The 13,662-nt window shown below is 36.6% G+C and overlaps 1 protein-coding gene across 19 annotated transcripts in view; it reads right to left on the reverse strand.

Moving 5' to 3' along the window:
* The window catches only part of MEF2C (myocyte enhancer factor 2C), a 157,045-nt gene that overhangs the window by 85,436 nt on the left and 57,947 nt on the right, over window positions 1-13,662 (reverse strand). For 14 of the 19 annotated variants that reach the window (XM_081089022.1, XM_081089035.1, XM_081089021.1 and 11 more), the window contains one exon: window positions 2,508-2,703. In XM_081089022.1, the coding sequence (XP_080945148.1) occupies window positions 2,508-2,561 (54 nt within the window). In that variant the 5' untranslated portion in view covers window positions 2,562-2,703. The remainder of the gene's footprint in view (window positions 1-2,507; window positions 2,704-13,662) is intronic. The other 5 variants (XM_081089030.1, XM_081089034.1, XM_081089020.1 and 2 more) reach the window with 1 other exon arrangement.

Here is a 13,662-nt window from a genome sequence, read left to right on the forward strand (position 1 = left end):
GTTCGTCTGATATGCTTTAGCAGATTTGCTGGGGTTGATTATTAGAAGTGACCTACCTCTTTTTTTAAAAAAATATATTTTATTGATTTTTCACAGAGAGGAAGGGAGAGAGATAGAAAGTTAGAAACATCGATGAGAGAGAAACATCGATCAGCTGCCTCCTGCACTGGGGATGTGCCTGCATCCTAGGTACATGTCCTTGACCGGAATCGAACCTGGGACCTTTCAGTCCGCAGGCCGACGCTCTATCCACTGAGCCAAACCGGTTTCGGCGTGACCTACCTCTTTTAAGCTCTCTCCCAAATGGTTCTCAGGACCACTCTTGTGGTAGGTGAGAGGCACACATGACAAACATTTGTAAGAAAGATGGCTGTTGAAGATTGCCAATGGCCATCTAAGATAGCCACTGAAACACATGTTAAAACATGGAAGTTTTCAATTTTACTAATTACATTTAAGAGTATTGAATTAAAGGGCCTACTGTACCTAAAGACAAAAAAAAAAAAAAAAAAAAAAGATCCTAAATTCTATAGGATAAAATAAGAAATTTGTCTTCAGGATAAATAAAAAAATAAACTAAGCTGAATTTAAATGATATTTTTTCTTCTCTTAAAGTTACTATGACTTCCAACATAGGTGAGAGTTATAGCATCTGTAGACACAACTACATTTAAATTAAGAAGAGATGTTCAATTATTAGCTCAAAAGTATGGTGTTAAAATTCATGTATCCCTGTGTGAGTTTTATGTTCCTTTATAAAACATAATAAAAGCTCATGAATTCCACCTGCACAAATTTTCTTCTCTCTTTGCCAGCAAAAGATATGATGGATTTCATGAGCCTAAAAATTAGTTGGTATTATTAATGAAGTGTAAGTGCTAATTCATATAACTTTTGACTACAACTGAAATAAATTCTAGTCCAAATAGCTGGGTCCAAGCAGTCAATGGTACATGATGTTCAATATTTCAGTTTTAATTTAATCTATAAACCAAGTAAAAATACTGTGGTTTTATATTGAAAAAAATTATTGCTTTTTGGCTTGACCCATAGCAATAAACAATATGTAAGAAAAGCACTGAAGAAATACATTATAAATCTTAGCATTAGTCATCCTTTAGCTTAATTTTCAGCTAAAAATATTTCAAGTCATATGTACCTTGAATATAACAATTTAAGGGATTATAAACATAAAAATCTAAAAAGTTTCTTTACCTCTTCATAGCATACTGGCTTTGACAGCATAAATAACGACTTCTATCCACTGAACTTACCAGGTAGCAACGTAACATTTTAAACCAAGAATCAGTTCTAGTTCAGTTCAGTGCTTAAGTGTTCCAACGAGACAGAAAGGGATGATACAGGAGAGAGAGGGTCTTTATTGGGCGGAAATTACAGTTTTGTGGGGCATCTCCAAAGCTGCCCTCTTAAGCTTCCCCTAGTGTAAATGGGGCAAAAGCAAAAAGATTCTTCTTTTCCAAGAACAAGGGATGCCTGCTTTGTAGGTTCCATTGTCCACAGCAATGGCTGTGATCTGACGTATTGGAGTTTCCCCCAGGAATCATTATTTGGTATTTAACATCAGAACACATACAAACCGCCCACCTCTCCTTATATGGCCTAGCTATATCCACTCTCTCCAAATATGAAGGAAAATAGAGTCAAATGACAGATATTCATGATATACAACTCTGCTGAATGGAGCATTTGGATGTATAATCAATGTCTTTAGAAAAGATCAATTGTATCACACAGATATCACAGGAGTTCTAGAAAAAAATTATAGCATCATCTGCCTCTATTGTGTACAAAAGTCAGCGTTTAAAGAAAATGGTACGAATTAATACTTCTTGCCTATATGTTTTAAATTAATATTTTATGTGGGTATTTTCTTTGTTGCTGTTGTCAGGTCATGTTAAATATTTTGGATGTATTTCAAAGCCTGTGAATAGAATGAAAGCGATTTTCTTCAGGATATTTAGCTTATTATATAAATGTTTTAAATAGATGACCACAAAAGGCCTTGTGCCCATGAATAGAAGAATATCTTCGTTCAATGATGCGTGCACTGTAGCAATGTCATGCTTATTAACTCTTGATTATTAAGCTATTTATATTATACAAGTACAAGCTTGCACTTAGAATTCAGGTTGAAGTAAAAAGTGAATCATCATGAATATGTAAACTGCATTTCTAAAAGATGTGATTTTTTTTTCTCTTTACATATATATGGTGTCCCCAAAATGTATACACAGGTAAACAGCTGATAGCTCAACTTTGAAAATGTATTTTAATAAACACTGCCTTTATAATTATTCAAAGCGTGTATACACTTTTAGGGGGACACCCTACATATATGAGAGACTATTAGCACTTAAACTGGCCATGTTTAATTCATTGACACTTCTCTTAAGCTCAAACTGTCCTCAGGACCCTTAACATATCTGGGGGAAATGTAATAAATAGTCCATGTTAAGTAATGACACAAAAAAGTTTTCCCCACTCACCTGTCTGTTACGTTCATCCATAATCCTCGTGATCTGAATCTTTTTTCTCCCCATAGTCCCCGTTTTTCTTCTCTCTCTCGTCCCTGAAATTATGTATTTTTTCCTTCCTTTTCTTTCTCTTTCCTGTTTCCTCCAAACAAACCTCCTTCTTCAGCACTTGCACTGCTCAGTTCCCAAATTCCTGCATTCGTTCCTGCTGAAGAACAACAACACAAACTCAGTACCCCTGTAACAGCAAGTCAGTTTCAGAAGAACTCTCATATTCTAATTATTAAAAAGCAACAACTACATGGCAGGAAGCCAATCAAATGAATGAAAATAAGTGCTTATTAAAAGTTCATGGTATGTCACATGCAGGAGCACATAAAGTCGGATCCGTTTGTTTTTATAATGAAAATAATCTCATAAGTAATTTAACAAGTCATTTAAATGACGAAAACTATGCTTTAAAGGCCGACAGTTGAAATGTATCTTTTACAGAATTTCTTAACATTTTTAAAATAAAATTAGGTGACTATCTGCACCCTTCTGTTGTGAAAAATTACCTAAATCAGAGAGTTAATGAACCTTTATGTACCTGTGTATGCTAAGCAGGCAGCTAATTCATTTCTGAAGGGAAAACAATCTCATGTTTTGACAGCAGAGGTGATAATGTCCCTCGTTATGCAAATAGGATGGACGATTATGAAAGTGCTATTTGATATATGTAAATGTCAACTAATTCAAATCTAAATCCTTTCATCTTACTTTTAAAAAGTCACCGCTATGAGAACACTGTAAAAAGCATACGGGATATTTAATTTTACATAACCAGCAGCTCTCAGCAGTGAGATCTTGTCCTTTTGAAAGCCCTTAAGCTACATCTTCAGTACAAGAATCCAAAAAGATAATCATTCATAAAAAGAAAAGAATCAGAGTATTATTTCATTTATAACTACACTTTTTATAATAAGCCATCAGTTCTTTAAATGTAAATATTTTAAAAAGACATGTCATATCTCTTTGGGGAGTAAGACACAAAATTACAGAAACTTGCTATTATGTACTGGATATCTTTAGATGACGAATTAATACTAATGAAATGAACATCAGTACTATAAGGTAAACCCAGAAAATCCAGAGTATTAAAAGTATATATTTTACTTTGTTTTAAAGTACGTCTGAAAATGTTTAAATGTAATGAAAGTGAATTGCCGTGAAATGTGGAAGTTAACAAGAAAGCATTCCACAATGGCTTCTTCATTTGTAAACAACAGCTTCAATTCTTCCGTCCCATCTCATGTCAAAGAACGCAGCTACTTTACACATTGCTCAGTATTTCCCTGTTTATTTTAGTTGGTGTCTAATGACCAACCTGGTAAATTCCCACATTTATTATGTAATGTTAATCCAAAGTCCTGGCTATTTAATGGATTAATTGGCTCCAATTCAAAGTTATTGGAACAGGAAAGCTGTTATATACTTGTTCTGATCATCAGCTCTCTTTTGATTTTTTAACTTAATTTCTAAATTCTTTATCACCTTGAGTAATTTTTTTTAATTTTAAGTTTTCTGATGATCTAATTGGAGAAGCTATTATGATATAATTAGTTCTGGTGGATTAGCTGCTGCTTAAGTACTAAGACCATCCATTCTCTTTTGCCCAATGCCTTTCTATTACACTGCAGCTCACTCCTACCTCTGAGAATACATGCATTGAGTAACATCATGACCACACAGTGCTCATCAAAAACTAGTTATTACTCTAGCGGTAATTTTAAATGTTGGAAGCAGTTCAAAAGTTTTCAAGAGTTATATACTAGTAAATAACATACATTTGACAAACATACATGAAAAAATTGGCTATTCTAAGACATATTAAATCACATTAAGATACAAAAAAATTCACAAAGCACAATTGCATCATATATTCACTGTTACCATTGTCCATTTATCTATTTTTAGAAATGGTCTTAAATATCACTCAACTGGGCAACTTTCCTGTGTTTCCTATGGTCTTACCTTAGAAGCAAGCAGCACGTTAGAATGGCATTTCCCATGCATGTGCAAGACCCCACAGACACAACCAGGCTTCCTCTATTACAGAAAAGCCAACCCATGAATCCACAGCAAATGCAAATGGGACAATTTCCTTTCTTTCATTTAGCTAAGGCCCATGGCACTAGTGGCTTACAGGACTATGCCTGCCTAAGCGCTTATTCACTTTAAGGTGGAAGGTCAGGGTGAACTGATTAGAGTGTGGTGACAAGGCGGACAAGACTAGAACTTCTACAGATCCCGATTTCAAAATACACATAACCAGACAAGTAGAGAAACATCCCTGGAGAAGAAAGCCTCCTCAGAGAGACAGAGAGAGTTCCTGATGAACCAGACTTAGAAGAGTTCCTCCCTATCACCACCCGGTTGTTTCACAACTTTGTAATGTGGGACACTTTTTAAAAAGAGCAAAGCAAGGATTTATTTTTTTTTGAATTCTCAAAACAGAAAACATTTATATGTATATGTCAAATATATATATATATATATATATATATATATATATATATATATACACATATAGATGTACATACATATAATAGTTGATAAAAATGCCACTGAATATATTTTTCTATTTGAAATATGCAAGGTAATGTATAGAGAAGCAAGTATAAATTTCAATAAAATTAAAATATTTTCTTTTTTTCCATAAAAAAAAAATATTTCTTCAAGTGTGCCTTTTGAACATTTCTACAATGCAAATTTTACATTAAGTATATATGCAGAATACTAGGTGGTGATGATGTGACTGTTTTCCTGAAGAAATGTGTCATGGGACACATGGCTTAGAACATTGGATTGTGAGTCACAACATTTCAAGGCTGTCAGTAAAAATTCAGAGAGTTAGGAAGGTCAACAACAGCTCAGTAGCTGTTTTCTTAGCATAACAATTTCTCTAACCTAATTTTTATGCAAAAATTATATTATAAGGTTGGTTTCAAGTATTCATTTGTAGGAAGCCTAGAGAGGATGAAAAAGAGATTATACAACTTTACTAATCTGTAAAATTGTTTTGTATGCATATGAAGAAAAGAATATAATAGCTAAACTACACATAGTAGAATTTCAAGTTATGCTGAAAACTTTGATTATGTACAATCAACCATAAGCTTAAAATAATTCCAGCAGGCTTGCCGCTACTTCTTTCCACATGAAAGAAGCCTTCTTGGAAAATGACAGAGTCCCATAGAAACAATCAGTAATTTAAAAAAAAAATAGAAAGAAAAAGAAATTCTCTACCACAGTTACACTCTATAGAGTTCCAGTCTTCTGCATTGTTTTTCTGTTGGCCAACCTAAATATGAGAAAAATAAAATCAGGCTGCTTACTAAAAAGGGGAACTTCAGCATGGAAGGCTTCCGTTCACTTTGAGTTTGGCATAAGCAGACACATGAAGGCAAAGTGGTGTGAGACCCAATTAGAGAAGAATTTCTTGTGGACAGATGCTAAAGATCCTTCTCCCACTGGCTCGCTCACTTATAAACAAGTTCCCTTGAGTGAGACACACATCCCGCCTCCCTTCCCCCTCTTCTCTCCCTCCTCTTTTCTTACTGCCTCTCTCCCTCCCTCCCTCCCTCCCTCCCTCCCTCCCAGCCTCCTACAAATCCCTCCCAGTAACACAGAAGAGTCTTGACAGAATGGCAGGAAACACGCACAGACTGGTCAGGGAAGGATATGATGTCAGCAACCACGAACAATAAAAGGTGTAAAGGTGCTTCCTTCCCTAAACTGTTCCAGAAGTGTAAAATGGGAACCAAAACTCTTCACTTCCTTCTCTGAGCTGAACTGTCTGAGTGTGCTGTGCTGCACACCCCACACAGAGGCCTTGGAGAGGTTCAGATAAGGGACAATGAGTGAAATCCAGACACGGGGACATTTTTAATTTCTATTTTTAAAATACCTGCAAAAAATCAATTTTAGCTCTAGGTCAGTATTTCTGCCTGACCGCTTTAAGAAATAGAGATGAGAAAACCAACAAGTTCACTTTTGGTGGAGAAGATATATCGCGATTACTATTTATCATGCCTGAGAAAAATCAGAGTTAATGTGGCCACATAATTTTAATTTATTCTTTGTGGCAAATGAAGAATTGTATGCAGTGAAAAAGCCATCATATGAATACATGTAGATATGTCATATTTTTGGTAAAATATAAAAATCACAAAAATTGCCCCCCAAAATCAATGTTGGTAAAATAAAGTGATTACTTCTTTGTCCTCATGGTTAAAAGAGGACATAGACTGGGTGGGTAGAATAGATTCCTATGATATTAAAGCCCTTGAAGTTCTTTTAAAAAAATTCAGACTATGAGCCAAAGTAACTAACAAACTTTCAGTATATAGTGAAACTATTTATTTTAATCGCATCGCTGTTAGTTTCTTTCTAACCTGGAAATGGCAGTCTACCATAAGGTTTCTGTAGGAAGAAAACCACATATCAAGTGATCTGAGTCATCTTCAGATTTCAATCATCTTCCCACAACACTTTGATTTAGAAATTAAACATAACCTTCAGTTATGTGTTTTGATCTTAGAGTGAAACTGCCATGCCACATTAAAAGATGTGGGAAGAAATTAATTCTCTCCTGCTAAACTTATCTTTGCAAAGCGTGTATTTTGCTATAATAAGCACAATGCAGGCACTTAAATAAAAACAGTCTATGAATAATGATAAAACGCTAAAATATGTGATGTCAATTTTGCAGAAAAATAATTCTGGTTTTTTTTACTTGTATTGGCAAAAAAACTTTTTCATTCACTCACATTTTTACTGACACCAACTAGCATCTTCATATAATGTTTTGTAAAAACTCAAGGCTGAGAACCAAACACACTGTATCACAAAAGAAGTTATACTGTTAAGTAAACACAGGCTGGAAACTTATTAAGGGACAAAAAGGATTATAAATCTCAGTGGCTGCAAGTCTGGTATGACTGATTTAAACAATTAAATGATTCATTATTACTTGAAGTGGAAAATGTGGCTCATTTTGGTGCAACTAGATACATTTAACTTTCTACTTTATGATATGTTTGAAAGACATATGAGACATCTAATTATATTGTGGTTAAAAGGAACAAGTAGAACTTTTACTCTTTTTTTCCTTAAGAGGTATTCTGAACTTTAAAAGATATAATTATTATTGTTCTTATTGCTCCTTGACTGTGTGATGTCTTATGAGTTGGGTAATATTTCCTTGGTCTTGAAAGTCACTCCATATCTGTCCAGGCTTACCATGTATCCTACAGAATGTTGTATTACCCTAGATGAGCTCATTTTAAAGACACATAGCCAAGACTCATTTTCTAATGGGTAATAAAAGAACAGCCATTTATCTGCTGGATAAATACCATTGTGCCAAATAGCTATTTTCTCTATCCCATTTTAGAGCCAATATGATGAATTCTGAGTCACCTTCAAGTTTCAGTGTAATATCACATATGCAAATAATAAATAATGTTGATAATCTTTCCTGCCATGCTCCTTCCTACCGCCTGCCAACTACTTCCTACCACAGGGCCTTTGCATATACAATTCCCTCTGCTGGGATGCTCCTCCGATCCCTTTGTACCTCCACAGCTTTTCTCTGCCTTTCTGTCTCACCTCCTCAGCAAGTACTCTGTGCTCTCCCGATCACATCAAATTCCCTTCAAAGGACTCACAGCACTATGCCCTCCTTTGTAGCACTTGTCACAACTGAAACTGAATTTCTTCCTCAACATCTGTGGCCAGGTACGCCGTGTCTCACTTTTGTATTCCCAGTCACTACCCCAGTGCCAGGCAGACAGTAGGATGATACTATTAGTTGATTAATAAATTAATTTAAGATTTTAATCTCTCGGGTATTTTCTGCAGTCACTATTTTTTTTTTAATTCTCACCCAAAGATATGTTTTTAAAAAATCAATTTTAGAGAGAGAAACAGTGATGTGAAAAACATCGATCACCGCTCACCCTTCCCCCCACGCCCACGCCCTAACCAAGGATTGCGCCCAGGTATGTGTCCTGACCAGGAATCAAACCTGCAGCCTTTAATGTAAGGGACCGTGCTCCAACGAACTGAGCTAACCAGCCAGGGTATTTTCTCGGGTATTTTCTGCAGTCACTATTTTTAATGACTTCTACTAAGAACATTTTCATATTTTTGCTTATACAGAAGCAGACAGATAACTGATAACCTGATACTTAATCCTTTGTCATGTTTATATAGCATCTCATATATTGAATAAGAATAATTTAAACGGAGAAGTGGAAGCTGAATGAATTTTGAAATCAGGAAGCTCAGGGTTTGAACTTAAAAGCTGAGTGACTACTAATCCCTGGGAACCCCTGTTTCTGTATCCTACAGAAAGGTGGGAATGCAGTTCTTCATTTGCAGGATGGTTATGGTCACTACACTGGTGCTGTGGGTGAGTGCTGGGGACAGAGCAGGCTGGGTCCCCAGCCTACTGTTGTAAGACTGCTTCCATGTTGAAATATAAATTCAGTCCCATCGCCCAGTAAGGCTGCCAAGTGACCCTTCCGTACACCAGGAAGACCTCACTTTGCAGAGCTAACCATGAAAATCTGCTAACAGGCAATGCTTCATTTACCCATTAACAACAATCACTATATGAGGACGAAATTTACAGGGTTACAAAAATTAGGAAGTTTCTCTTCAGTAGCAGTCATGGAAGAGCTTCAGGCTGCAAAAGTAGAAATAACTAGGGGAATATATCAATTTTCCCAATGACCATGGCTGCTGAAAACTCCACATGACTGCTTCTAGTCCCACTTTAATATCTCTCCCCAAGGACAAAAGGAGATGAAATGTATGTCAGAAATATAAGAAGGCTAAAAAGGGACTCGTTTTGAAAACCCCTGCAATTAATTTAATAAGCGGGCCTAACCTGCCATTAGCACTGACATGAATCATTTTATTTACACAGCTCTAGAAGGTAGGAGACACATACCTTTACACAACTGCACTGCATTGTATACAATTTAATAAACAGGAGGGAGGCCCTGCCACGGTTACCCGTGGTATATTTTGTCTTGGATTTTTTTTCCCCACACTGCAGCTTAAATAGCATCTCCATTTTCCAAGCCAAAATAAACTCCAAATGGTTTCAAATATGTCAAGAGCCCCGTGCTATTCAACCACACCACAGTTTTTAGTTTTTCCACATCATCTTAAGTAATTAATTCAGGGTTTTAGCATGTCTTTGATTTCCTAATTTTTCTTTCAAAGGCCACGTAGTGATGTGGCAGGGCTTCCCACAAAGGTGAATTCAACACCGTCCTCATCACAAAGCAAGAGCTACTGGTTAGCATCCCAGAACGTGTTCTGCGCCCCAGCTGTGGCCGCTCAGTGAGCACATGCAGCTGGATTTTTTGTTGCTGCTGTTGAACAAAGCAAGTGGAGCGCTGTGCAGCACCAATATCAGTGACACGAAACTGCCAGCCTTCAAAGCAAGCCAGGCTTTCAGTGGGCGACGCTGCTATTATACACGTTCATCTTGTTATGACAAAAATCTGAATTCCCAGGCATCTCTTGATCTTGTCAGAAAAAATCTTATGCTCATTATTTTCTTAGTCTTTCTTTAATATATCATATTTCATTATTAAAGTGGGGATACTGTACAAATTTTTTTCTCTCTAAACTCTGTATGTATTGGACACCCCTTTCAGCCTTACTGATACATTTGTGTGGGCGTGTGTGGGTATGTGCAGAGAGAGCATTTTCCTGCAAAAGTACAGCAAATAGAAAAAGAAACACATTTTAGTTTTTCATAATGTGTACATAAAACAATAAGAAGACAGTTTAAGACACCTGAGTAGTCCTGAGTATTGTCACCAGTAAATAATCACATGATTGCGTTTGTGATATGGTGAAAAGGACAGCCTAAGTAAAGGCTTTGTTTTATAATGTATTAAAATATTATGTTAAATGATTGAAAACTTATGTACTTGAAAATAATTTGCCTGTTATTTGTCTCCCCAATTTATTTAACATTTAAAGATGACCTGAAATGAGAAGAAACACAATTCTCCTGCCAATATTTTGTTATACCTTATGGATAATATGCTTGAAAAATCATCTGCTATTTACACGGAATGTCACTTATTTTTGTCTCTAAACTTCAGAAATTTAGAAAGTTTACATAAGAACCTTCCATGCTAATATATATAATATTCAAAATGCCATAATCCTACCTCACAAAATACAGATATTGCTATTATATATGGTTCAACATGAAACTCAGTGATTCATCAATTTTTCTATTTCTCTTCCTCTCTTTTATAGCATCCTAATCAACCTAATTAAGGCTTTGTTCATCTGAAACCTCTGACGGCAATTTGTTTAACTCTGTCCCACTGTGGTCTTCTTATAAGGAGAATTAAATCTGATCTTCTGACAGCAATCATTAAATGATCCCAACTGGCCCCAATTAAGCCATATGGCTCATGGGCTTCCATACAGCCAAGTGCCATGTTCTCGGTTTCATTTACACATCATTCTTTACCTTGGTTTATTTTCTTAAAGCCAATGACGTATGCGTCTTATCAAGTGGAACTACATTTCCTTGTGCACACTAACTCGGGACACAGCGCACGAGTGACCGGACAGTCACACTGAAGTACCACGCAGGACGCCTGAAGCCCTGCTCTCTGGCTGTGGTGCTTATTCACAAAACACACACACACACAACTTCCTGTTTATTTACTGGTGCTGAAACGGACCCAAAATAACAAACATGTTTAAATAGTTCTGGCTAACATAAATCAATAATAACTTTTATCTGACTTATTTCCGATGATTTTTTTTATATCGTATCGGCATTTAATTCAGTGTAACATCCCTTTTTTAATATTTGAAATCATTTCTTTATGACCCTCCGAAAGAGCAGTACCAAAGTTAAGACTTCTGACATTAACCTTTCTTCCCCTACATTTCTGCTCTAATTTTTTCACATATGCTCCATCGCAAGTTCTGTAATGATGTTCCCAGGCCTTCCTCTGAGCGAAGGTAGCCTCAGGACTTAGAGCTCATTGATTGTGTGCTACTCCTGGGAAATGGCTGATTAAAAACTGCCTCACGAGGAGGAGTGGCTCCTATTCACATCCGGCACATCTTAGTTTAAACTCCCACACCTGTGTGGAGATTGGACCCCCCCCCAGCTCTAGCTTTGGAGAACCACAGTTCATGGAGTCCTTCACCTTGGTCCAGGCAGAAACATAGCTAAACAAATCCCAATGTGACTGCTGTGTGAAGGCCTTAATCAATTACCCCAACTACTTCCCTGTGAATCAAAACAAACGCACTGCATTTTTTATATCTATTCTAATTATAGCTATCACTGATCATCTGCTGGTATCTGATGCAGGCTATCTATCACAGTTCTTAGAGCAGACGGATCAGAACATATCTGTTCATCTTAATCTTACATTAAAAACTGACATGAAGATAGAGAACTCAAATGGATGCTATGCATCCTATAGGATAATAACCTGGATGGAACATGTAATTCTTATTATTTGACCAACAGATGTAATTGCAAAGAAAAAAATACAATGGAATCTTTAGCATGCTGATATTTGGGACACCTAGAAAATACAGTATTTGCATTTTCGTTATGAGAACTAAACATATACACAATCATCTCAGTAAGTAATTGTTCTCCTCAAAAGAGGAAAATTCAAAATAGTTATTACAAAAGGCTGATGACTTAGAAAATACTTACCAACCTCACAACTAACTGACTTTTAAAAATGTATAATAAATGGACTAAAATTTTAGTAAAGCAAAACAGACGCTGGGGTGTTGTATGATGAAATATTTCTCACTGTATTATTGTAATCTCCAATAAGATTTGATGTTAATTTTAGAGCATGCTTCTGCTAAAAAGGGCAAACCCTGCAACAGATTTAGTACAAAGAAGCTGAAAATATCCTGTGGAAAAAAAAATCTGTAGTGAAATCAGCCAGCCCAAATCCTGCCATTACTCAGCACTGCAGTGACGTGCGGATGTTTGTAGTGGTTTGAGGAACCAGCAGGGGTGGAAACTCTACATACTCGACTCCAACATGATTGCAATTGAACCTCATCAAAGTAAGAGCTCATAATTTGTCACAGAAAACAGCCAATTAACATATGTTAGAAAAAGGCTTCATAAAGATAATATATGATTAAAGACCTAGTGCAGCTGTTGGAAATCAAAACTATGCATTTAAAAAAGAAATCTCAGTCTGAGCTTCCGTATGGTTAAACTGATAATGGCTACTATGATTTTTTTTTTAAGTAGAAAAATATAATTACAGTGCTTCTCATAAGTTTGGGGTTATGGCAAAGGAGAACCGGGTAGTGTGGCACTATTTACTATGTCTTACTTAGTTCTATAAATAGTTGAAGCCCTTGCCAAAACTCTGTAGTTACTTTGTTATAGTGCTATTTTAAAACACAGACCTTCATTGTGAGCTAAATGGCCTTCAGGATGCACTTTGTAGTTGTAGCATTCCTCTCAAAACGATATCCTCCCTTTATCTGTGCATAACTCCAGGACAAGAGGATTCCACACGACTGCCCCGGTCACAGTAAAACACGCCCGGGTTGTGTAACACATGGTTTTAATACTTGAGGACTTTTGTCAGCGTTGGTGCTGAGGGTGAGAGGTAAATGCCAGAAAGGAGATGAAGGTGCATGTATGCGGTGCAGATCCTCTGACAGGACACAATGCAGGCTACCTGCCCCAGCTCTGGAACCAATGAGCTACATGTAACTGTATGTGTTTGGTGTATTTGCATCACAGGTTTTAAATGTAAGCTTCATCTTGAACCATGTAGGCAAGCAAATCCTGCCTAAGTTGACCTCACTGGAGACCATGAGCTGAAATCACGAAGCTTAACATTACAGCTAACAAGGGAAACGCTTGATCATTAGTCACAGAGACATAAAGGTGTCACTCCCTGATAGTAGGTGCCAGGGACAACACTGTGAACAAATCAGAAGTCCTGGTCTGCATGAAACACGTTTTAAAGAGGCAACAGACAAGCGCACCAACAGGATGATTTTAGAGGACTGCTGTAAAGCTAATACCACAGTAGAATAGGCTAGGGAGTAACTGAACAGGCAAGGGCGG

Source organism: Myotis nattereri (genome assembly GCF_964212035.1).
Source record: "Myotis nattereri genome assembly, chromosome: 4".
NCBI lineage: Eukaryota > Metazoa > Chordata > Mammalia > Chiroptera > Vespertilionidae > Myotis > Myotis nattereri.